Below are 26,247 nucleotides of genomic sequence, written 5' to 3' on the forward strand. Positions count from 1 at the left end.
GCCATGTTTCGTCGGAATTCCGTCGGAAATGGCCGGCGGAATTCCGACGACTTCAAATTTTTGGTTTTCGTCGGAAATTGGTCGGTAATCCGTCACAAACGTCCGACGACATTGAAGTTTGTCGGTACCTCCGTTGGAATTCGGCGTGTTTTCTTGAAGTGTTGCTCCCCTGGAGAACTCTAGAGAAAACCTGATTCCATAACTAGAAATCATCTCAACCGATTCAACTGACTCGTGAATCCTTCCTCCATAAACTTGTACAGCTGCAGCGAAGAACGTCCAACAGTTTTCCTTCTTCTTTTGTAAACCGAAAACCCGTTTCACCTGATCTTGGTGTATCCTCTGATTTTTATCTTAATCAGATATCCACGTGTGTAGAACCATGTGACCACCAGCTTCCATTAAAACCTTGCGATTCTTATGTATCACTAGGAAGCTTATTCATATGTCTCTCCTCCTCGAGACATGGACTCCATGAATCAATGAGCCAAACCTCTAATACCACTTGTGGGGGGTTATGATACCCACTTGTCACGGAATACAAGCTCATAATACCCCTGTCATTTTCACTACTCATACGATTCATCCTTGTTCATGACTCAAGAATTGTTCACCCAGTTCACGGCCGTAGCGCGCTACATCTGGGGTGGATCCAGGATCCACAACATCCACTATGAAGTATCGGAAACCACCTTCGATGTGGTTTACAAGATCATAGACTCTCTCTGTTCCTGGGTATGTAAACCCTAGAGAGTATACAAGAGAATACAAGAAAAGTACATGGCTAAGAGCTAAGCCTAGGATTACATATTTATCACTAGCTTACTCTACCTCTCCAAGAGACGCCATGGAAGCTCCAGCCTCCTAGAGGCTCAGCTTGAGCTTGGAGATCCCTGTCGTGATCTCTCTTTCTTTGTATTGTCAGCACTTAACCTAATGAGCTTCAACGATTAGGCCCATATGTTGTCCGCGCATAACTTGTGCAAGCCGGCCTAACATTGAACATGTCTGATGGGCTTTGACCAAACCTCACAATTTCGTTTCTTATACGGTTATATACTTATTCGAAAACTATGTATATGTTATATAGATATAGAATGTCTAAGTTTATAATCCTCAATGATAAAACTTACAAATTGGGCATTAGATTTGTATATGAACCTTCTGAAAAGCTAATTTGTTTCTAATTTGGTCTTACGTAGACCATAATGGAAAAATAGATAACTATGTGCATAAATGCAGCTATTAAAATACAATATTAAGGAGAGTGAAAATGTTGGAATGTCTATATTCTGTAAGTCCTAGCGTATGAATAAAAATGATGAGCAAGATGACATAGTACGAAAGAATAAGCATACGTATTATTTCTTAATTTAATATGTTATTTTAGTGAAAATAAAATAGTGACTAAAGTAAAAGGAGAGATGGGATGCATGTGACTGGCAATGACATGAAGGATAGTGGTTCGATGTTTTGCACTTTGTTTAAGTATTAGCTAACGATCTTTCGTTGCCATTTCACGTTGCCACATATTATATGCTTTTCAGTATTTTTTTAATTATTTTGTCAACGGTCGGTTACGGTATATTTTTGTAGACACACACATCCAAAACTCAAGTTGGACTTTGGGACCGACCTTCTCTAGAACTTCTAATTACTGAGCGAAGAATAAATAGGAACCTAAATTCTTTTGATAAAAGCAAGGTCGAACTAATGCTTAGATTGGTGGAGGCATTAGCATACATATATGACTATGACACGTATATATAAATTTAATTTCCTTGTTGTAACCAATAACTCTAATAGCTAACCTTTGAACTCTAAATCCGGCTTGATGGCTCCAATCAAAGAGTATCAAATGGTTAATTATTTTACATGTTTGTATTATAACATGACTAGAGTGCTTCCAAGGTTTACTTTCTTTTGAATGGCAAGATCATAAAAACTGGAATTCCAGAAAACAATTTCCGTTTAATCTAATTTTGTCGGATGATTGCAGAAAAAATATCCGGAATGCAGGCATGAGTACTAGTCTTTATTCAGATCAAGAGAACATTTTTTCCTTTTTGGTAACACCAGATCAAGAGAACATATTGTCCATTAATAAACACTGAACTGCATATTATGGTCAGTATTCTGTAAACTCAAACATGTATTATATATCATTGATTTGTTTGTTGAAGTTGCGTTCATAAAATAGTGATATAAATATGATTTGCCAAACTGGCGTTCTTTCATTTGTGCTCATCATTTGTGTTTTAGCATTATTTATTTTTATTTTTATAAAATAATTGTGTTTTAGCATTAATAAAATTTCTAAATATGAAAAAATGTGGGTTCAATCTATAAAGGTAAAATCTAAATAAACAAACAAAAACGTTATTACAGAAACAGAACACTTTGTGACTTTTATGTACTACGTTGTTCAGACAAAATTATATGTAAGACACTATTGGGTTTGGCTTTTGAAAGCCCAGTATCATAAGTAAGCGATATTTTTCATTTTAGTATTTTTCAAGGAAAAAAAAAAAAGAAAGGTCTGGCTGCAAGAAAGAAGAAAACTCATCGACAAAAAAGAAGTTTGTACTCGAAAGATGCATGAGCATGACGTTGCAAGTTTAGGGTAAAAGAATTGGAATCTTTGGGTTGGAGGAAAAGGAATTATTCGACTTTTTGAAGATGGTTAATAGACTTCGACCCACTTCAAATTTCAACGACTCTTTTCGTTGTAAACCTATCCTTTCACACTCTTTTCTGTTTGTATACTCTAATTAGTTCCCTGAATTCGTGCGCATGGGTCATTGTGAAATAGTGTGAATTACTCGTGAGAAGGAAAAGGCGAAATTAGAAAGTGCAGCAGACCAAACTAGTGATGGGTGGTGTACACGTCTTTGGTTTTGACCAACGACGACAGCGACAGACAAAGATTTTTCATCATACAAATCCTTTCCTTGTCTTTATATTTTCTTTTAATTTAATATCCTCTGTTGCTTCTTGTAATTTTCTCTGTTTTTTCCTTGTTCTCCTTCGCTCCATAAAGATTCAACTCTTATTGCTTAATCGGACAAGAAACCTCGATCTCTCTAATGGGAAATTGCTTGGATTCTCCTGCAAGAGTAGATAACAGAGAAAGCTCTTTTGGAGGTATGAAACAAAACCCACTTCTTATTAATGAAATGAAACTATGATGTGTATTTTATCCTAGGTTTCTTTAATTCAATCATCGAGATGGTTAGTTAAAAATGAAATGAAACAAATACCATGTTCTTGTTATAAGAAATTGAATACTCTGTTTATTTACCGTTACTCATCGATTATAGCTTCTATCAGAATTTTCATGTAGTTCCCAACTAAAATTTCATGTAACTGATGTTTTTGATGTTGGTGTTAAACGTTGACAACAGGGTCATCGAAAATTTCTCCTAAACCGAGTCAGCCATCTCGACTCTCAAGCCTCATAATACCCTCTTACAGCAACAGAAGCTTCACTAGTTCATGGTCAGTTCATACACCAAGAAGTGAAGGAGAGCTCTTACCTTCTCCAACACTAAAGGCCTTTACATTCAACGAGCTCAAAACCGCCACTAGAAACTTCAAACCCAACAATCTTATCGGTGAAGGCGGTTTTGGTTATGTCTATAAAGGTTGGATTGGTGAGCAGTCTTTGTCGCCTTCGAAACCAGGGTCAGGTATGGTTGTTGCAGTCAAGAAACTTAAATCAGAAGGGTTTCAAGGACACAAAGAGTGGTTGGTAAGTTCATAATCCTTAATATGTTTCCTTTAGATCACTCTTATTTAATTTATGGAATGTCTAGCACAAATTAAATAATAATAAGAAAAATGTTGGTGAGTTTCAGACTGAGGTTCATTATCTAGGGAGGCTTCATCACATGAATCTTGTGAAGCTCATTGGATTTTGCTTGGAAGGAGAGAAGCGGCTTTTGGTTTACGAGTACATGCCCAAAGGAAGCCTTGAGAATCATCTGTTTAGAAGTAGGTAGCTATATTTAGATGGAGCTGATCTAGTTACATTCAAGTTAATTATAATGAAAATCTAAAATATGATTTATTATTTTTCTTGATGTTTCTTGCTTGTTTGTGTAGGAGGCGCAGATCCGATTCCGTGGAAGACTAGGATGAAAGTTGCAATAAGTGCAGCTAGAGGACTTGCTTTCCTCCACGAAGCTAAAGTCATATACCGTGACTTCAAGGCCTCTAATATTCTACTTGATTCGGTACACCACCTACTAACATAAACTGAATATTTTAAACACTTACAAAGAATATTTCACAATTGCCTAGATATAATTGATTAAATTTATAGGAAGTGTTTCTCCAATTAATGAAATTAATTTGTGAATGCAGGAGTTCAATGCAAAGCTATCTGATTTCGGATTGGCAAAAGCAGGACCAACAGGAGATAGAACCCATGTGACAACTCAAGTGATGGGAACACAAGGCTATGCTGCACCTGAATACATAGCAACGGGCCGTTTAACTGCCAAGAGCGATGTCTATAGCTTTGGAGTGGTGCTGCTCGAACTACTCTCGGGACGTCCCACGGTAGATAAATCGAAAGTAGGAGTGGAACAGAATCTGGTGGATTGGGCAATACCTTATTTGGTGGACAGGAGAAAAGTGTTTAGAATAATGGACACAAAGCTTGGAGGGCGATACCCTCACAAAGGGGCTTGTGCAGCAGCCAACGTTGCATTGCGGTGTCTTAACACAGAAGCTAAGCTGAGACCGGAGATGTCTGATGTCTTGTCTACTTTACAACAGCTTGAGACTTTGACAAAGACGGGCTCTACTCCAAACGCAATCATGTCTCCTTCATCTGTGTCGGAGAATCGCGTGAGATCTCTACGTTTAAGGTGAGAAAGAAGGAGATTTAGCGACCCTTTTGATTCTGTAATATATATTTTTGCAAAGTGTGTTGAACAGTTTTTTAGCTTCTCTAGGATCATAGGTTTTCTGGTTGGAAATGTATAGAGGTACATATATATATATATATATGGGAATGTAAATGAAAACGTAGGTTTTCTGGTTGATATTAAAATTTGTGTGACCGATGTAACATTTATGAAATATGAGTTTACAATACATAGCAGATATATGCTTAAGGGTGGGAATGCAAAGTATCAAATGAGTTTTCTGTTTTATAAGAGGACATAAAGAGATTCATAAGCGCATATGATTAATGATTTGTAATCTTTTTATCAGTTAAGTTCTGTCCCTACTTTCTTAAAGCTTCTTATCATTAGTATTCACATCATCAAAGCAAAAATGTGCTCTAGAAATTAAGAGTGACGGGGACTAGATGTAGTCTTATTGAAATTGCTCTCCAGGTTTGAAAATAAGACTTGTTTGATATTCTATGGATAGTGAGGAACTTAGACATGTAAGATTATAAGTATTCATTATGTGATCTGTGTAAACTAATATAGGTAAGCCTAGAGCCCTTACCGCTCAATTGGTACTAGAAAATAACTTATAAGGAGTTCAGGACTAAAAAAGAAAAGCGTAAACAGTGCCCTATGAGGATACATAAGAAGATTTATTGTGCTCTACAGCCACCTTACAAAAAAAAATTGAGCAAATAGTAAATTTCCAACCAAACTAGTCTATTGAACTGAAAGTACCAAATGAGTCCAGGAGTTCCCCCAAACACTTCAGTGGAATACATTTTGATAGAAAATAAACGGTATCTCCAATGAAGTGCTCAGAGGAACTCTAGGAAACATCTGACCAAATAATGTTTGTTTTCTTCTCTATATATATTTTGGTGGCAGGTAAGTTTGGTTTACAAGAGTATTATGGTTTGAAAAGTTTGGAGGGATTGACGTTTATATATATAGAGTTGGAGGCATTGTGAACTTAGACGTGAATTCAGGTTAAGGGTTTAGGTGAAGGAATCAAATATTTCAAGAAAAGTTCATATAATCTTTTGACCTTTCATCAGCTTTTTACAAGATAAGAAGGATCACACTATACACGCGTAGATGCCAATAAACGTACATGTACACTCATATACATGCAAATGTACACATGAATGCTTTGCTTCTGTTGTGCCAATATGTACTACTCTCCAGTTTTAGGATACATTATCAAGACATAAGAAGACTAATATTAGAGCGGACTTTTTTTACCAACTTGACATTATGTTGGAATTCAACCTTACAGTTTATTTCTGATCTTTTTCTTCTGTATAAATGTCTTTGTTGTCTGTAAATTTGTAGATGTTTTTTTTTTACTTATTGGCTATTGCCATCCGTTGATATTTTATGCAGACTATCTGACTGAAAAGTGAAACATATCACTGAATTTGTTAGGTAGAAGGAAAAAAAAAAACGTTTGACTTGGATTTCTATTGAAAAGAAGAGTTGTAAGTTGGGACAAAGAAAAATCTATTAAAAGCCCAAGGTATTTGCAGGCCCATCCGTGCCCAATAATAGTTTTAAATCCAGTTGCGTCTTTTGTTCCTACGCTTGACAATCCCACATCGGATAACAGGGACTAAGTTGCAGTAGAAGTTACATTACAAATACAGGTCTCACTCTTCAAACGAAAATCACGCAGCCACGTGGTGAGCACAGAGCGAACTATTCTTTCGCCTTTTACTAAAGAATACCGTGCGCTCTCCACGCTTTAAGTGGCATACGCCTATTTTTGGAGGGTCCTGCTTTCGGGTGGGCCCAACAACCTATAGTTGAAAACTTGAACTTTTTGCCTGGTACGAGTTTTTTAAATTGTAAAACGGTTACTGGTACAATCCTTTGGATGAAATCATTACTGATTGGTTTAATGTAATTTAACCTTCCATTTGTTCTGCAAATCGTATTAAATACTGATTAATAGGTCAGTGAAATAATATGCAAAACATTTAGTATTATCAAACAGAGTCCAAAATCAAATTATTGGTCATGATTATAAAAATTGAAGATTTTTGTTAAAAATCAAATGTCTTTCTTCCTTTTTCTTATCGAGACTCATTTTGGAAAAACCATTTTGGTAGATGGCAACTTCAGAATTTGAGAAATAACATTTGCACAAGTGTCAACCTTATTTTGGTATTCGTATAAATTAATAGTGCATGTTATTTTGTGATACAAAACATAAAAATTGCGATGTTTACATTGGTTTTTGTATTTCCATTGAAATATTCCCAAGACCAACACATAAAAAGAGAGTAGAATAAGATCTACCACACGAAAGATCCTATGAAGAATGTGCTTCTGTATACTGATTGAGATGTTATATTCTCTAACCTCACTTATTTCCCAATATACGACTTGGTTCATCTTCAAATTTTACGCATGTTTTTATATATAATGGAGAGAATATTATCATCTACAGTCTGCCTACGGTCCCTCCATAAGAAATTCCATTGCAAAAAGGGGAAGAACATACTTGTAGAAATATATATAAATATGCATTTTGTGTTGTGACTAATGTCATTGAGTAAGAGAAGAAGCATTACCGAAACAGATAATATGAAGCGTCAAATGTCCCCTTGAGTTCCCTGAAACGCTTCATTGTTCATTACGTAGATGTTTAGTAATTCAATCTAATGAACACTGAAGTGTTTGGGGGGACTCTAGGTGGTATTTTGACACCGACAGGTTTAATGAATTATCAAGCGGTATTCCAACGATTCAGGTGAGTCATCTATGTATTCAATCTTCATGTAAAATAAACAGATTGTATTTCTGAGTCCATTTAGCTTTTCGAAGCTACTAATTAATATTATCAAATTAAACTTTATTTCTTTTCCTTCCCTTTGATACGATGGAACCTGGATTATGCTAGGAAAACAGGTACGATGAGAATGATGATGATGATTCTATATGTTGAGCTTTTAGACTTGTCCACCTTTGTAATGTAGATGTAAACATGTCCATTACCATCTAGACAACAAGATACGAGACTCAGACAACAAGAATGGAGAGACATGTCTATTAAATCAAACGAGTAAAGAACTGACACATTCATGAGCTTGATCCACTCCAGAGTCTCTCCATTCTCATTCTCTTTTGTCCTTTGATGTAAATACGAAAACCGATCTAGCCTGAAAACCTCGTGGGTAACTGACGCAATAACCATGGAAATAACCGGGAATTTTCTATCGATGGACATCATTGACGATTACCAATCAAATAATAATTTTGAAAACAATATGAATTGTAAATGAGTGGCACTAGCTAAATACTAGTAGTTGTTATCTTGTCTTCGAAAAGAGCTTTCCAATAAAGTATCTCTTCCACCAATTCCCACGGAAGCATCTCGAAGCTAGTTTTGTTTTGGAAATGGAAATGGAAATGGAAAGGTTAGGATTTATGTTAGTTTTTTTTTTTTTTGTAACTGATGTTAGTTTATATTTGCAAAATCAAGGGAGCGGTCATGCATGGTAGGGTTTATAGCTGATACACTATGTACTTTGTATTTATGGATCATTTAATCTGGTACTTTTGTAATAATCACTTAAACCTAATTTAGTTGTACCATAATTTATTGCTTAAGATACTTGGAGCACCATGTATGAAACATATATAGTTTCACTGTTGATTTAACAGTGTCTGCTTACGTTGGTTGATTTAAGATCACGTATGAGTTTCAGGTGGAGTTGATCCAATTAATCGTTTGTTTACTTTCTGTCAAAGTTGTCTCTAACTTTGAAATAATAAAAATATTTTGTCTAACTTCTTTGGAATTATTTTAAAAGACTTCTGTCATATAATATAATACATCATGTAATATGAAAGCTCATTTTCCCTTCCTTTCGGCACATCACTAAGGTCGATATCGTCACATCATGTGCATCATTCAAATGTATATGGCATCTCCAAAAGTAGAAGAAAACAATAATATTTTTTTTTTTTTTAACCAGGTGTTGGCCTTGCGGTCCACCACCTAGACCCGGCGCCAGCCTTTGTCTGTACCTTTTTACGGGCCCTGAACACGCCTCCCCCTCCACGCGAGTCGAACAGCCGACCTCCCCTCCCCAAGGAGATAGTACCACTGGACTAGGAGGTCCAGAAGAAAACAATAATTGAGAAATCTAGAAAGGCAGTCATAACGCATGTGTGTGTGAGTTACAAATGAAGATATGATCCCCATCAACTTGTTTCACAAGGGTTATTCTAATTAACTTATTAGGTTCAAAACATGGACCAAATTCATCTTCCGTAATATTCCATCTGTTTTGCAGAAAATGTTGTTTTGACATATTTCATGCAAAAATGATAAATATACTACTAGTATACCTTTATTTAGTGTAAACTTATTTAAATAAAAGTGATTAAGATAAATATCTATTGGTTAGTTAAAAATAAAAGAAAAAAATTAATATAAAAAATTGTATTATAAATGGAAAACGACACTTTTTGAAACAAGAAAAAATGGTAAAATGACATTTTTAAGAAATAGAGGGAATATAAATGGGAAAATTTTATGTTTACCACTTTTATGGTACCATTTTTTTATTTTTACCACTCTTAAATGGACATTTTCAAAAATACATTCTTTATTAAGTGGCAAAACATTTTTATACTCTTGTTATATATATATATATATATATATATAATAAATCATTATTTAAATAAATAAAAATAATTTTTTTTATGTTTTCGAATTATACTTTTCAAATTCGAAAATTTTTATAAATTTTTTTTTTTGAATTTTTTTTTTGAAAATTAAAAATCGAAAATTATGTTTGAAACTATTTAATTTTTTTTTTATATTTTTTAAATTTTTTTTTAAATTTTTTAAGTATTTATTTATATATTTATTAGAATCTTAAATTTCACATTCCAAAAACTCTATCCCATCCCTCAGCTCTAAACTCTAAGTCTAGATTAATTAACCCCAAAGATATAAGTATCTTTTACCATTCGTTAAAAGTGAAAGTAAAAAGGTTAGCGTAAACATAAAAAAATAGTATTATGAATATGATATTTGTGGCAATTTTTCGATATAAAACTATTGCACGCTTTGATAAGAATCTACAATTTGACGGTCCATGTGTTAAATTCCACGAAACGAGAAGGAAAAAAGCTTCAGGATATATGTATGGTGGCTGTTGGATATACGGATGAGTAAGAAAGGCAAATAGTAGCATGTCCCTTTGCACTTCAATATAACACTGTGACCTTTTCGTCATTTAAAAGGAAAAGAAAAGAAGATTCCACAACTTATCATTGAGAACACATAAAATCTTCATATCTCCATGGAATTTCCCGTTTAAAAATATATAACTTCAGTTGTCTCTAATGTTATTCTACTATACCAATCCTGGAAGGGTTTGTTTAACACCATTTTGTTTGTTATGTTTCTATAAGATGATAATGCGGAGATCTAACCATTATATGTCAGGTATAGGAATATAATATATATATATATATATATATTGAGTGGATACCATTACTTATTTCAGGTATAGGAATATAATATATATATATTTAAGTGGATACCATTACTTATTTATCTTTGAAATTGAGGTATAGGAATATTTTATTTCTTAACATATTACCTTATTGATTTTGAATGAATTACTTATTACATTACACGGAAAATCCCACATATAGATGACATTGGTATTTTAGTGAGGATATGTTTTTTTTTTTAATCTACAAAGATGCACGGTTTATAGAAGCCTGAAACATAGATGTTGGATTTAATAACATTTAGTTGTTGCAACAATGAGTGACTCTTATGAATCACTCTCCTGATAGACATAAATGTCAAAAGAAAGAAGCAAAACCGCGAGGATATGTTTTTTATGACACATTAACGATAGTAAAACAGATTTGTTTAGAGTCTTTAAAAAGTTAACAAAAACTTTCATATACAACAACAATAACATATATGCTTTTAATACTTGTCATTTCTTTCTCGCTTTCTTTGCTTTACCAGCTTTGTTTTAGAAGAGGTAGCTTTGGTGAAATTCAGATAAACAGTCAAAATTAATTGAACATTATACATTTAAAACAAAATATAAATTTTTGTCCAAATTTTTTTACAAAAACTGAAACCCTTAGACAAAAGCTAAATCAAAAACTATAACTAAAAAATAACAAAATTAAACCCACAAAAGCCTATAAAACCAAAACTTACCAAGTTAAAAAAAAAACCAAAACTTACCAACTGAAAACACCAAATCTAACATCCAAAATAACGACTAAAAGAACAAAATTACGATACTTTACCCAACCACATCAGGACTGAGAAGTGACCAACACTTCAACACCGCATACCACCAGATAGCTAGTGAGATCAAAATGACAATAGTTTGTTCCACCACTGCAAACATCATACATTTGAAACTCATTAATAATATGACGAATGGCGACACTGAATCTGGAGGAAAACACAACGGTTCAAACAAAACTCCAATGCGACAAAGATCAAACAAACAATATTAGTGACTGTAACAATTATAATTCACTACAAGAAAACACAGAACATTCTGACGGAAATTCCGACGGCGACGAAATTCTTCGGAAATTTTTGACGCATTTCTGACATAATACCGACGAACTGTTTATTTTTGCATTCGTCGGTATTTCGTCAGTAATTTCCGACGAATACCGACGAACATTAATTTTATCGGTAACTTTCGACGAAATTTCCACCACTTTCCGAGGAAAGAATATATCCGTTACGCGACATTTTTATATGTTTTCTATTTTTTTACTTTCGTCAGAATTTCGTCGGACAATTCCTACGAAATTCCGACGAAAGTATATAACCGTTACACGGGTGTTTTTAAAGTTTTGTATTTTATATTGTCACCAGAATTTCGTCGGAAAATACCGATGGAAATTTTTTAACCGTTTTATTTCCAACGGAATTCCGACGAATATTATTACCGTTGACAGTTTCCGACGAATTTCCGACACTTTGATGCTTTTCCGTCGGAATTCCGTCGGTTCTGTCGGCAACTTTCCTTTACAAATACGTGCTCTCCTTCATTTCCCTCATTCACAATTCATTCTCTCCTCATTCTCTTTACTACAATTCAAAAAAAAAAATCATGTCTTCTGGAAATTATTATCGTTCGTGGATGAATAAAACTCATTTGGATCCAAACACCAACTTGCTTACGAAATAATACGCAAAAGGCATTGGAGAATTCATGAGGCTTATTCAACAACAACCGGAAGCAAATACCGGTATGTTAACATGTCTCTGCTCTTCGTGCAATAATAATTGGATTATAAAGGAATGAGATGTTTGAACTCATTTATATATGAGAGGGTTTACACAAAATTATAAGGTTTGGTATCTTCATGGGGAAAATGGTTATGAATATGGTAGTACTAGTGAACCTCAGCATGTTGATAGGTTAGAAGAACCGGATGTAGATTATGGTGTAGGTACTGAGCAGATGGTAAATGATCATTATAGAGGGGAAGAACCCAATGCAGAATCGAGGAGATTTTTTGAAATGTTGGATGCAGGAAAACAACCTTTGTATAAAGGTTGTAGAGATGGTCATTCACCCTTATCATCTGCAACTAGATTGATGGGTTAAGACATATTATAATTTGGCTGAAGAATGCGTGGATGCGATTGCTGATTTTGTTAAAGGTGTTCTACCAGAGGATAATCTTGCACCGGATTCATACTACGAGGTTCAGAAACTTGTAACGGGTCTTTGTTTACCGTATCAGGTGATAGATGTTTGTATCAACAACTGCATGATCTACTGGAGAGAGGATGAGAACAAAGATAAATGCAAATTTTGTGGGAAACCTCGTTATCAGGATACGAGGGGAAGAGTCTCGGTGCCATTCAAAAAGATGTGGTATTTGCCTTTGACGGAAAGATTGAAGAGGTTGTATCAGTCCGAACGCACAGCCCAACCAATGAGATGGCATGCAGAGCACAGATGGTCAGATTAGACATCCTTCAGATGCAAAAGCTTGGAAACATTTGGTATTTGCCTTTGACGGAAAGATTGAAGAGGTTGTATCAGTCCGAACGCACAACTCAACCAATGAGATGACATACAGAGCACTCCACAGATAGTCAGATTAGACATCCTTCAGATGCAAAAGCTTGGAAACATTTCCAATCAACATATCCAGAATTTGCCCAAGAGAAAAAAAATGTTTATCTTGGATTATGTACTGATGGATTCAGTCCATTTGGAAAGCATGGAAGACAATATTCTCTATGGCCAGTGATTCTGACACCGTACAACTTACCGCCGAATTTGTGCATGCGACGAGAGTTTTTGTTTCTCTCCATTCTTGTCCCTTGTCCAAAGCATCCTAAGAGATCATTAGATGGTTTGGCTCGGCGTGCTTCTTCTTGTCCTTCCTCTTCACAAGCTCCGTTTACTCCTCCTGATCCTATGATTATACAGCAGCTGCAGAACAAGGATGAACAGATTGTGGCGCTGGAGACGCAGAACACCATAATTCTTGCTGAATTAGCGGGTCAGAAGAAGACAAACGAAGAGATATTGGAGAAGATGAAGCTTTGTTTCCTGCTGAATTTTCTTAGTTTCTTTTTCTATTTTTAAAACTTTTAAATGTTGTTTTAAATTATGTAAAAACTTTTAAATGTTGTTTTAAATTATGCAAACCTTTTTTCTATAAAATTTTAAATAAATTCGTTTTTTAGATTTTTATTTTAAAGCAAAATAAAACTTTATAAAATACAATTTATTAAAAAAATAATAAAACCGACGGAAAATATATCTTCGGAAATTTGTTGGATATTTCCGATCGACGCCTTCGTCGGAAATTCCAACGGCCTACGTTCCTCGGACATTTCCGACGACTATGTTTCGTCGGAAATTTCCGACGATAATGTTTTGTCGGAAATTTCTAAGAAATGTGTGTCGTCGGAAATACTTTTCCGATGATAAATGTGGTCAGACATATTTCCGATAAATTTTCGATGAACATTTTCTCGACGAAATGTGTTGCCGGATTTGCGTCGGAATATCAGGCGTCGGTGTCGCTCGGAGTTTCGTCGGAATTTGCGACGAATCTCCGACGAATCCAGTCCGACGACTAATTTCGTCGGAATTTCCCTAAACCGACGAAAATACCGACAAATATAGCCGTAGAAAATCGCTTGTTTTCTTGTAGTGATTGGAGCAATTATGAAATTACTGTGATCATATATTGTTATTATGATGTACGTTATTAGGAAACTAAATACAATTAGGTCTAAGATATTTCCTTAGAGTTCTAAAGGAGAAAGGATTGTTAATTGAAAAGAACACACAAATTATTTGCCAAAAAAAACAAAAACAAAATTAAGTGCTCGATAACTTCAACAACGACAAACATAAACGTAAGCGATGTTAGAAACGCAGAGAATGGAATTGACTGGTGGATAATTCAAAGCGGATTATACGTCTTCAAACAAGGGCAAAACGATGCAATGATTTTTCAAGAATATAACACAACCCTATTTTTTATTTTTTTAAGGAGAAAGACATGATTGCATAGAATTTCCCTTTTACTAAATATATCATAATTATTAATATATGAACACAATTCTCTTAAAATACTCCAGTTTTCTAATATTATTATTGCCATTTTAATAAACAACAAACCAAAATAGGAAAAGAGGTCAAAAGACTCACAACACTGGAGATGATCCTCCGAAACCCGGCCAAAACAAGAATACTCTTTTCGATTTACTTTGATTTTATGGTTATATATTGTATAGCTATTTAAACTCTCCATACGTTTGTAGAGTTTCTTATCAGTAATATTCACATTACAACAAAAAAGGTTTTAGAGATGTGTGCCACACTTGGGACTAGATGGAGTCTCATGAAAAAGCTCAGCAGTGAATATGACATCTGCTGCCTTACCTTAATTTGCCTCCAACACTGTACCAATTAAGAAAATATATACATATATAGATAAGAGCGATTAAATAGTATTTCCTCAATTCAAACTTAAGTCCAGTGTACTCAAGTACCGAATGAGTCCAGGAGTGCCCCCAAACACTTCAGTGGAATACATTTAATTTTGATAGAAAATGGTATATCCAATGAAGTGCTCAAAGGAACTCTAGGAAACATCCGACAAAAACGAGGTTTGTTTCTATATTACATTATCAATGTATTGTATGTATACTTCGTTGAATATGTAAGTTTACAAGAGTATATATTAGGGTTTGAAAGTCTTGGATGTGTTGGCGTTTCTACATAGAAGTTGGACCCGTTGTGAACTTAGACGTGATTTCAGGTTTATAGGAAAGGAAATCAAATTATTCAAGAAAACTGCATAAATCCCTTTTCCTTTCAGCTTTTTGCATGAAAAGAAATATCACATTTATATATACGCATTAGGCATAGATGCCAATAAATATAGCCACGTCCATACAACAGCACACATTAGTACTTTGCTTTTAATTTACGGATTTATTAGCAAACAAATAAGAAGATCAATTCTAACGAAATATTTTTTTTGAAACATTATGTTGATTTTCCATCATAACATAATCTATTGTCATTAAAACTAATTAAATATGAAGAAAAAAACTCGATGATAGATCGTTACATTAGTGTTTTGATCAAGTTTTTGGATATATATTATCAACACATAAGAAGATAAACTTGAGAATTGGCATTTACACAAGTATAAACAAACAGGACTTGGAGTTTTTACATTTTTTTAAGGAAAAAAAAACATTGCAGTTACATGAAGGAAAAAGAAGAAGTAGAATAAGATCTACCGCACGAAAAGTTCTATAGCAAACTGATGGAGACACTTATATTCTTAAAGCTCCTTATTACACAAATTCCGACTTGGTTCATCTTCAAATTTCCCCGCATGTTTTATTACGTAATGGAGAATATATATCATCTAAGGTCCATCCCTAAGATATCCCATTGTAAAGAAGTGAAACATACCATGGAGAAGTATATATAAATATCCATTTTGGGTTGTGAGTAATGTCATTGAGTAAGAGAAGCATTAGCAAAAGACATAGTGAGTATATTGTCAAATGTCCTCTTGAGTTCCCTTTAACGCTTCATTGTTCAGACTTGGTTGTCTAATATCTACCGATACATCAACGTAATGAACACTGAAGTGTTTGGGGGGACTCTAGGTGGCATATTGGCGCCCAAAGGTTATATGATTTATCAAGCGGTTTTGCAACGATTCAGGTGAGTTGTGCATCTTCATGTAGTAGAAAAGCTATGATATATATACATATCATGAATGAGTCATTTCATTTCACAATTAACACACTTTTTTCGTTGGAGATTTGGCTCATTATATACATTATGCATTTTAGAACATAACATGCACCATTATCTTTTGAGCTCATTAATCATAAATTCAGTATAAACAAGCAGGTATTAAATAGATACATGGCAGCCAGACCAAAGGACAACGGTGGTGCTATTGATGAACATGGACAAGATTCTTAAATAGTTACATTACGCACACAACTTAAAAGCAAGCAAGATGTCTTATCATCAAAATACATATAGGTTCATCCGACAATTACATTACATGATACATTAACTGAACCGGAGGCATTAAACAACACTTTTTTAACCAATTTGATAGGCCTCCTTCACTTCTTCAAATGTTACAAACTTGGGGGTGACTTATTAGTCAGCGGTCCAACTCTGTTCGACAATGTCCTTAACACGTCTGTTGTACTCACGCTTGTTCTCGCTGAACAAGCGAGCAGCTTCTGAGTTTGCAGGCGAGTTTGGGTTGGGATCACAGAGGAGTGACTGCACAATTGTAAAAACCACAACAATGGTTTATGATCAAACAATAAAGAAATGTCTGAATAACAGAACTAGACAATCAAAAAGATACCTGGATAGATGTGAGAATCGCTGCGACATCATAAATGGGACTCCACTGGTTCTGTAAGATATCAAGACAGATACTCCCATCTGCATAGACTGGACAAGACAGGAGGAGAAGAGAAAAAAACGATAAGACCAAAGAGTAACAGAGACAAAGATTAAACTGTTTCCTTTTTAAACTTACTGTTTGGGTGAAACATGCGAGAAACAAAACGAACAGTAGGTGGTTTGTTGGGATAATCCTCTGTAAATTGAAGAGTCAACTTAAAAGTACCTGAAACAAAAGATTAAAAGTTTTTATGGGTAACTTAAACAAGAACTATATCTATAGGTTCTCTAATCTCACTAAAGGTGTAGACTTTATACCTCCATCCCAAGGCGTATCATCTGGACTGCAGTTTCCATTAAAAGCAGAGAAAAAACAAACGTTCAGAATCCAGAAAAGACAGAGATTTTAACCATAAAAAGCAAATGTTTTTTTAATTACCCGAAGATAACAGCGTTCCAGAGCAAGATGTTGTTGTCCTGAGGAGCACCACTGATACCAGCAGGAGGATCTTGCTGCAACCTCCTGAAATCCCTCATCAGCCTCTTCCTCGCTGGTGTCGACATCGTATCTCTTAAAAAAAATGAAAAGACAACAACATTAGAACTTGCAATCAAACATATCTAGTATGTCTTAATTGCAACATCTCTCACATCAAGAACTCTCTCAAAAGAAACCCTAGAACCGTAATCACGAACCCTAATTAAGAAGATAACCAAATTAAGACAGAACCCACCCACAAACTGTAAGAACCCTAAATGATCCGTATCACAATCAGTCGAGCAGGCAAAATAGGATTAAAAGTGGACGAACCTGAAAAGAGATGAACTTTCGTAATCGAAGACTACCAGAAGAGAGAGAGAGACAGAGATTGTCTGAAAGATTATGACTTTAATGGTCTTATAATTGATTGGGTCGCCGCGGCACCTTCAAAGGTGTCAACCTAATCATGCATTAAAGAAACGCTCCTTTCATTTATACTCTTTCTGTTTTTTTTTTATCAGCCAATTTTTTTAAAAACAATTACTCGGTAAATATATTATATTGACAGATTTTATGCATATCAAAAAATTGTCTTCATTTTTATATAAAATTAATATTTTATAAATGGTATTCTTAATACTCCCTCCGTTTTATTACATATTCTAAAAAAAATTGTTTCAAAAAATTCTATATTTTTGCATTTTTAATGCATGTTTTATTAAGCAATTATAAATTAAAAAAAAAAAAAAATTTAATTGCACTTATTAGATTTTTATTAGCTTAAAATTATGGAGAAAATATAATCACAAAAAGTTATGCATATTTAATGTGTTTTATTAAAATGTGTGCAAAATCTAAAATATGTAACATTTTGAAACAAAATGAGTATGTTTTAGCATTAACTAAGTTGTGTTTACTTAAATTATTGATTGTTTTTTTAAGATAAATATTTAAATATTTATTAATTTTTGTGTTTAGTCCTAAAGAACTTAAAAAAATACAGGTGGAGGAAATATATATAGAGAAATTTCTTATGATAATATTTTTTAAGTTTTGTCACAAAAATAGTTCTCAATAAGAAAAATGACAAAAATCAATACAATAAGATGACCAATTGATGGAAGTTATGTCCAACTTAAAATAAAACTGCTTCTAAAATCTAAGACTATAAAGTTAGCTTAAGTCTCTCTTTGGGGAAAAAATGACACCTGACATCTTAATAATAATAATTCTAGATACAATAATTAAGTTTCCTCCTTTTTCAGCAGTTATTATAGCATTTTCAGTGTTAGATATTTTACTAAAGTCTCTCATTAATGTAATAAAAATATCTTCATGTTATGGTGTTATGGTGTTATGCTCAGTTAAAAGCTTTGGTGTTATGCTCAGTTAGTTCCTGAAGCTTGTTGCCGAGGTTATAACAACACACCTCAACAAGATCGTATATGTTGCTAGGCACACCTCTATAGAGTATAAATATCCATCTTCAAGCAATACACTAGAAAGTGTTCCAAACTTTTTAGCAAATAAAGCAAAACTAGGCAGTCTGATTCTTGAGAAGTACACAGAACGATGAAAACATTGCCAAGTCTAAGTCTGATGCTTTTGATCTGTGTGTGGTCATAAAAGCTGTTTCTTTCTTTCTTTCTCCGGACGGCTTATTTGCTTAAAGTTCTTTTTTTTTTGTAGGTAATGAGGGATCTTTGATGGTGTTATAGTGCACTGGGAGCTCAATTGATCATATTGCCTTCAGGAAACCAGTAAGATTATTCTTATTAAGGCCTTGAAGCGATAGATTCCGTTTTCTCTTTATAAATGAACAATCAACTTGAAGCTTGCTCTGCTGCAATCAGCTTCTACTTTGTTAATCATGGATGCACAGTGAACGCTGTATAAGCTTTTCTTTTTTTTTTTGCTGTAGAAGCAGTTCCAGAAATTGGATTAGCATTAAAGAGGGTAAAAGTTTGTATGTGAGGAAATTGCAGAAGTAGGATGATTTGTGTTGTTGGATGACTCTCAGAAGGCAATGACAAGCATGAAAAGATCTGATTGACTTGCAAATGCATGGGAAAGTATCAAGATGGTCCAAACGTTAGAGTCGTGAACGACACTAATAATGTGATGACTGATTCGGTTAGAGAACACCTTCCAAAGACCGTTTGTGTAGTATGTGGAAACAATTGTTACAAGTTTCTTTTGCTAAAGAATATTGTAGAGAAGGTCTTGAGATCTTTGCTAAACACTGTCATAGAGAAAGTCGTGAGTATGTCTCATATTGAAAGTCTTAAAAATGATCAAATTGAAATATGCATAATGTGGTTTTCTCTCATTGTAAACATGTCTTCGTGTGCATTTTAGAATGGAATATTGGTAATATATACATATTTTATGTACTTGGTCCTGATGAAAACAAATATATTGTGCTAAGGCTTGCAAATATCAACTTAAGCAAAAAGCCTTTTTGAAAGGTACGAATCCTGATAATCCTATTATACCGAAGAATGAAATTGCTGAAGACTATTTTTATTTTAAACTCGGGGTTTTTTAAATTTATGTCCCAAATTTCGTTTACATTTTGTCTCTCCTCATTCTATCTAGAAGACGCAATGGCAAAACAAAAGATAGCTTTTTCTTTAATTTGGTTACTTCTGACTTAATTTAACACCAGTTTTATAATTAATCCAACTACATTTTTTCTCTAAAATTTTTAGTATATCTTTCCTTCACTGTTTTCCAATCAATAGGGAGGAAACTGCATATTTTTCGATAAAAATTCTAAATACGATCATGAAGTTTTGGCTGTCAACAACTAACAAACCATATATATATATTTGGACGATGCAGAGATATCTAAACGAGTATTCAAGATGCGAGAAATATAACTATGCAGAGATATCTAAACGAGTATTCAAGATGCGAGAAAGATAATGAGATCATCTCAGTTCAAAATACTTCGTTTTCTCAGCAAACTGAGGTACCAAAACAACAAGTTCCCCTCACTATGAATTTGTTTCCACTTTTTGTGTGTACATGTTAAGAGAGAAGGTGATGAATCAGAGGATGATGAATTGATGATTCTCTAGAGCGGAACATGAGCATACTCGCTAAACATGTTTTTTATCCCATTAGAATTAATAATTTTCAGTTAAATAATAAACAGTTCAGCTATTACACTTTCAAATTGTCATGCATATATTTAAACTTAAATTTTTTTTTATAATAACTATGCACAAACTACAATCAAATTAATATACTTCCATATGATCTATACATATTTTGTTTTTTAAAATGTTGTTGAAAAATGTTCTAGATTATAAAATTATAGATAAACCATATCAATGTTAGCAACGTAGGCAAACCCCAATAGTATAACTATAAAATATAACTACATCTATATTTTCCCCCCACGTGTCTCCTCTATCTCTTTTACTCTTATCTTTTACGTGTAATTAAGTGGTTTGGCTAAACCAAAGTTTCTATCAATTTCAAATCTATTAAGGACATTTAATAAAAAAACCGGTTGATACAACAAATTCCAACATTTCGATGACTCATTTCTCATACACATAATAGTCGACGTTTTGTAAAAACAAAAAAAATAGTCCATGTTTTTTTTTGGTAAAATAAACAGTTTAATTGAGCATGCAAAAATAAATAAATGACAGATGTATGCTCGACTAATATATACAACAACTAAAGCTAAGTAATCATATTTTTCATGCTGGATGTACAGTATAGTTTGACAGCAGGTACCTAATTGTTGTATATAATTAGTTGGTCTCTTTATAAGATTTTCTTTTAAATTGATATTATTTTATAAAATTGATTTTGATTACAAAAAAACACAATTATGGTTAAAAAGAAAACTACCAATATAAAAATTAAAATAAAACATATAGAATCTAGTAAGTTTTATTATAAGATAAAAATTTTTAACCTATGATTAACTAATCTAAACTTAGGGTTTAGAGTTAATGGGTGAAATTTTGGGATATGGTTTCAAATTTAAAAAAATAAAAAATTAAAATTAAAATTTTTAAAATAAAAAATGTTATTTTAGTTATTTTCTTTGTTGAAAACCATTTTTGTGTCAAAAACTTAAAAATGATTACTGGAGAAAATTTTCCTATATATATATATATATCTCAGAAAATTCCAATTCGTTTTTTTTGGGTCAAAAGTTTCCAATTTCTTTTATCGCCAGTTGCTCTCTTTGTTTTTAGTTTAATGACACTTTTAACACCAAACCAATTAGGTACACTCATGTCCCATCCTAATCCTAATCCTAATCCACTTTCATCGAATCTAAAAAGTTCCAAACTTAATGCATAATTCACAATTTAAGCTTTGTAACATTTAAGACAGAAACTTTAAAACTTTAAAAGTGGCTTACAAATTAGATTATAAAAACAAACAACTTCAGAATCTAAACCAAGAAACTGAGAAACAAGAGATGGTCATCATCGGTTAAGCACTTCTTTAACCGAGAAGCCAAGACAGTTCTCAAAGTAGTTGGGAGGTTCAGACACGAAACAAGAGATCACATCCCGCAGCGTAATAACCCCATACAGCTCATCCTCATCTCCATCCGCTACATACACCCTATGCACCGACCTTGAAGCCAAACTGTTTATAACACTCCCCAAAGTCGAATCAGGCCTGCATGTTATCGCAAGACTCGCTGAACCATATTTATCCCCCGCCGTTGCAATCTTCGCCGCGAAAGTCTTCACCGTAAGTTGCCTTTTTGACATAGACAAAAAAAACACAGTTTAGTTTGACCCCAAAAGTGAAGTTGTAATGAGAAGAACAAACCTGAAGTTGGAGAAGACTTCAGGTTGTAGAAGCAAGTATCTAATGTCTCTCATGCTTATGTTCCCAATAACCTTCTTGTTCGCCCCTTCAACAACGGGAAGGCCACCAATGTTGTTGTCTCTCATCCTCTTGAACGCTTCAAGAATAAGCTCTTCGCTATCAATGCTAATCACCTAAAACCAAAACAAGCCCTCTTTCACTCGTGTTGCCGAACTTGAAGAGTTTTGATGTCTTACCTCGCTGGGAGACATGAAAGGGAGGCCGAGATCAGAGATAGGAAGAGCGGAGATGTGATCAAACCAATCTCTTCCTTTGCAGCCTTCAAGACCATGAACAACCGCAGACTGAGTAATGTAGTTCTTGATATCCGGCTCTCCCGGTTTAATCACCGGTACATTTCTTAACCGGTATTTAGAGAGTAGCAGCAAAACACTCAGCATTGAACTCTCGGTAGACACCGGAAGAAAAGGAGCGTATCTAAAAGACTTAAGTATAGTCCCAACCTGAAAAAGAAACAACACAAACAAACATATATCATAACCAAATCAATGTCATTGTCATGTAATGAAAAAAAATTACAGTGGTTGATCTGAACGGTTCTTCTTGGAGAATGACTTGATAGAAGTCTTTCCCCAAGCTATCAGCAGCGGTCGGAGCATCTTTCCCGATCCCGCGGTCAGCTGCAACGCCGCCAGCGACCGCAGCTCCGACCGCAGCCGCCGCTGACGTGGCAGATAAGGCGATTGCGGCGAGCTCTGCGCTCTCCAGCACCCATAGGATGATTGAGGAGTAGTCGATGATTCCTGAGTACCTCTCCTTCCAGTCTAGGGAGGTCTCGTGGTCTTTGTTAATCACAGGAGCTGAGAGGATCTTGCTGTCTGATAGAATCTTTACTGCTTCTGATACAGATGTCTCCGCTGGAATCTCAATCACTGTGATATCCACACACATACAAAAGACGATCTAAGCGGAGAGTACTATGATGAGTGAGTCGTAAAGTTTTGATTTGTACCTCTGCCGCCGGGAACTTGAGGGAAGGAGGAGACGGGGATACCGGCGAAGGCGGAGTTTAGGGTATCTTGAAGAGATTTGGGAAGATTCTTCCTCGACTGAACTTTCTCGAAATAGGCTTCGCAGCTCGAAACAGACGATCTTATCTCCTTATCCACATGACTCTTCTCACTTTCCGCCATATCACCTTGGTGAAGAAACACCAAATCGATAACTCAACAGCAATCTACTACAGTGATTTCCAGATTCGAAAACGTGAAAACGCCAATTGTTTTTTTCTACAAAAAAAAAAAATAAGAGAAAGAAACAGAAACAGTGGGTGTGTGTTCGTGGTTTGGATACGCAACGTGTCGGAGATGGAACTTCTTCTTGCGGTTATGCGCGCCTTCATTTATTGACACGTTTCGTTCCGTGAAGCGGTCGTATGTCAGATAATGAACAGCGAAGCCATCGGAGCCTTTTGACTCGGATGGGCTTGATTTTTAAGAGAGAGATTACATATTGCATGATATGGGCCTAGACCCAGAATAGAGTCATCTATATTCCTTGTTAGAACTTTGATCCTGATCTCATAATTCATATAAGAATGATGTGACTAATAAAGAGATTGACGAATATTTCATATTGACACTAAATAAGAAGCTGTCACAATATCTAACACATGGGTTGCTGATGTTTATCACTTTACTGAGTTGGAAGTCCATAATTTCTAAAAGAATATGACAAAAAAAAATGTATATAGTTATTGCTGTCCAGAAAGTTTGGTTTGATGTGATAAAGGGGCCATTTGTGAATATTTAGTCAATGGAGCTTGTGATCTCAAGCCACTGAAGCTCAAGGTATGACTGTTTGACGGGGATGGACGATCAGAGGAGGAGGAGGAGAAGCTGAGTGAAGAGTGGGCTGGTAATTGATTGGGATCATAGTTTGGTCGTGTGAGGTCAAGTGTTACCGTGGGGTGAGCGTTAGTGGTGGAGAAAGAGACGTGGTGAAAAGGGAAATAATAGCTTAGGCTTGCGGAGGAGGAGGAGCCAGATTGTAATAAGGAGGCGGCAGCGGAAGTTCCGGCAGCCATGTGGGTTGCTTCCATGGGAAGCGGATGGTCGTGAGTTCCTTCGTACGTCGTCATATAAGCGGAGGTATCATCTTCTCCGCATCTCTGCACCTACAAAGTTACATTCTCACATATGTCACACTTTTTCATCTGGAGTAATATCCATGTTAATTTTTGGGATCTATATAGAAGAGCCAAATGCTTGTCACTGTGGCCAACCATGATTAAGATCGCAGTGGGAGGACCCTCTAGTCTCTCTTCAACCACTGGACCACCATGAACTGGTCTACATAAATCACATTTACCATTGATTATTTTTAATTAAAAAGTATCAGTTACCACTTACCACAACTTTTATAAGATGAAATCAATATTGCCATTACCATAGCTATAGCCAGTTTTAATTTAGGATTGTAAAATATTGTAGAATGTTTTGTACCTGTTTTCTAACGGGACAATTTGAGGACATGGAGCAGCGATAATAGGCTCGTGGAAGAGGATTCGCTTTTGCAGTCTTTTGTCCGTACTTCCTCCATTGGCAACCATCGTTTATCTATTTAACATCAATAGCACTATGAGAAATGTCACGTCTAAGATAAAGAAAGAAATAGACCTATTATATATAACATATCGTTCGGTGGCTTGGTACGTACTGATGGGTCTTCACATGGAGCTTTCACACAAACCCTTGTTTTCTTTAAACCCGGATGTTCACGTACTTCCAAAGCCTCTTGATGATCTTCGTTTCTAGCTGTTTTGATATCTTTTCTCGAAGATATGCATTTATTATCCGCTTTTGTATTTTTAAAATCCTTGGAAAGATAGTCTAACTTCATGGTTGGATCAGTATCTGGATCTTCACAACTTTGAATCTGAAATCCTAAACCGAGTGCAGATCTTTTCTTATCGGACCCCTCACTGATCTCATCAGAAATCTTGTCCAGACTAATCTTATCTATTTCATCTACATTTTTGGAGACATTCAGGTCTGATCTTCCAAGCCTAAGAGATACATCTACACAAAAATCGTCGTGACTATTAATGTCTAGCTCCATTGAAGCTTCATGTTGTGGTCGGATAACGTTGGAGACATGCATTTGAAGAGATTTATAATCAGTCAGAACCGTGGAGAGTAAAAGCTTTAACTTCTCATTTTCTTCTCTAACTTTCTCCAACTTGGCTTTTGTTGCGTCAAGCTCCACTTCCTGTAAATATCCAGAGTAGAAATTGCTTACATTAATGGCTTCACCTTCATACTACTTGTGTTTACATGTGATTTTTTTTTTTATCCAAGTATTTTCTAAACATTGATTTCTTCGTAACTCAACACTCAAAAGTGAGCAGTCTGTAGAGATGAACAGAGATCGAATACTAGAAGAATATATATTGTATCGACATTATTGACCTGTATTATGTGCCCGTTGCGTTATTAAAACTATCCAATCCGAATATTTTTGAATATTTGAATTTCATTTACCTGAATAAATCTGAATATCCTCAACTCTTTATAGAACAAGCAGGTTGACTTTTATTACATGCAGTAAGTGTGTATTGATTTCGAACAATCAACAAACGTATGAACTACATATATTTATATGTACACTATATGAATGCGTATATCTAAAATTCAAAATTTTCACCGATAAAACACCAGAAGAAGATTTAAAACAGCCATACCCGAACTGATTACAGAATCTTAAATCAAGATATAGTTTGTTCCTTTTACCTTATCAGATTCTACTATACCATCGGAAGGATGAACACATGAACTGATCTTCTCTTTGATCATACTATATATTATGATTCAGATCTTGAGAACAGTTGGATCCGCTCTTTCGGTTGTTCTTGGTTGCAAGAAAAAAAGAGAGTAATATATTCTCTTTAATTATTTGCAGAGTTGTAGCTTCTTATAAAGAGCCAGGAGCCTACATTGACTCTGCATTTTCGTAAGAGGAAACACAAACTTTAAAATATTGTTTTCTATTGGTGATCATCACCATGTTACCAGCTCTGATTGGAATCATTCTCAAC

At 34.7% G+C, this 26,247-nt stretch overlaps 4 protein-coding genes across 4 annotated transcripts; 1 reads left to right on the top strand and 3 right to left on the bottom strand.

Annotated features, from left to right (window-relative positions):
• Positions 1–2,733: 2,733 nt before the first annotated feature.
• On the top strand, positions 2,734–5,087 carry LOC106298517 (protein kinase 2B, chloroplastic). The gene is made up of 5 exons (XM_013734655.1): positions 2,734–3,144; positions 3,405–3,751; positions 3,858–3,993; positions 4,105–4,235; positions 4,366–5,087. Exons 1-5 carry the CDS (start codon positions 3,087–3,089, stop codon positions 4,876–4,878), a joined length of 1,185 nt encoding a protein of 394 aa, XP_013590109.1. The 5' UTR covers positions 2,734–3,086; the 3' UTR covers positions 4,879–5,087.
• Positions 5,088–16,366: 11,279 nt separating this feature from the next.
• Positions 16,367–17,812, bottom strand: LOC106298276 (ubiquitin-conjugating enzyme E2 2-like). The gene is made up of 6 exons (XM_013734378.1): positions 17,667–17,812; positions 17,295–17,426; positions 17,174–17,199; positions 16,992–17,081; positions 16,815–16,903; positions 16,367–16,726 (listed from the first exon to the last, which is right to left on the bottom strand). Exons 2-6 carry the CDS (start codon positions 17,417–17,419, stop codon positions 16,598–16,600), a joined length of 459 nt encoding a protein of 152 aa, XP_013589832.1. The 5' UTR covers positions 17,420–17,426; positions 17,667–17,812; the 3' UTR covers positions 16,367–16,597.
• Positions 17,813–21,668: 3,856 nt separating this feature from the next.
• Positions 21,669–23,680, bottom strand: LOC106301067 (SNF1-related protein kinase regulatory subunit gamma-1-like). Its single transcript, XM_013737375.1, has 5 exons — positions 23,164–23,680; positions 22,731–23,083; positions 22,388–22,654; positions 22,152–22,324; positions 21,669–22,079 (listed from the first exon to the last, which is right to left on the bottom strand). Exons 1-5 carry the CDS (start codon positions 23,342–23,344, stop codon positions 21,797–21,799), a joined length of 1,257 nt encoding a protein of 418 aa, XP_013592829.1. The 5' UTR covers positions 23,345–23,680; the 3' UTR covers positions 21,669–21,796.
• Positions 23,681–23,765: 85 nt separating this feature from the next.
• On the bottom strand, positions 23,766–26,247 carry LOC106301068 (probable WRKY transcription factor 36). Its single transcript, XM_013737376.1, has 4 exons — positions 25,943–26,247; positions 24,870–25,421; positions 24,656–24,769; positions 23,766–24,327 (listed from the first exon to the last, which is right to left on the bottom strand). Exons 1-4 carry the CDS (start codon positions 26,003–26,005, stop codon positions 23,905–23,907), a joined length of 1,152 nt encoding a protein of 383 aa, XP_013592830.1. The 5' UTR covers positions 26,006–26,247; the 3' UTR covers positions 23,766–23,904.

Source organism: Brassica oleracea, chromosome C6, assembly GCF_000695525.1.
Source record: "Brassica oleracea var. oleracea cultivar TO1000 chromosome C6, BOL, whole genome shotgun sequence".
Lineage (NCBI taxonomy): Eukaryota > Viridiplantae > Streptophyta > Magnoliopsida > Brassicales > Brassicaceae > Brassica > Brassica oleracea.

Coding starts and splice junctions, on each gene's coding strand:
- LOC106298517 (XM_013734655.1), top strand. CDS start 3,087: ATGGGAAATTGCTTGGATTCTCCTGCAAGAGTAGATAACAGAGAAAGC. Junction 3,752..3,857: donor AAGGACACAAAGAGTGGTTG/GTAAGTTCATAA, acceptor GGTGAGTTTCAG/ACTGAGGTTCATTATCTAGG. Junction 4,236..4,365: donor CTAATATTCTACTTGATTCG/GTACACCACCTA, acceptor TTGTGAATGCAG/GAGTTCAATGCAAAGCTATC.
- LOC106298276 (XM_013734378.1), bottom strand. CDS start 17,419: ATGTCGACACCAGCGAGGAAGAGGCTGATGAGGGATTTCAGGAGGTTG. Junction 17,200..17,294: donor TGGAACGCTGTTATCTTCGG/GTAATTAAAAAA, acceptor TGGAAACTGCAG/TCCAGATGATACGCCTTGGG. Junction 17,082..17,173: donor TGATACGCCTTGGGATGGAG/GTATAAAGTCTA, acceptor CTTTTGTTTCAG/GTACTTTTAAGTTGACTCTT.
- LOC106301067 (XM_013737375.1), bottom strand. CDS start 23,344: ATGGCGGAAAGTGAGAAGAGTCATGTGGATAAGGAGATAAGATCGTCT. Junction 22,655..22,730: donor AACCGTTCAGATCAACCACT/GTAATTTTTTTT, acceptor TTTCTTTTTCAG/GTTGGGACTATACTTAAGTC. Junction 22,325..22,387: donor CTTTCATGTCTCCCAGCGAG/GTAAGACATCAA, acceptor TTTTGGTTTTAG/GTGATTAGCATTGATAGCGA.
- LOC106301068 (XM_013737376.1), bottom strand. CDS start 26,005: ATGATCAAAGAGAAGATCAGTTCATGTGTTCATCCTTCCGATGGTATA. Junction 25,422..25,942: donor GTATAGTAGAATCTGATAAG/GTAAAAGGAACA, acceptor GGATATTTACAG/GAAGTGGAGCTTGACGCAAC. Junction 24,770..24,869: donor CTCCATGTGAAGACCCATCA/GTACGTACCAAG, acceptor GATGTTAAATAG/ATAAACGATGGTTGCCAATG.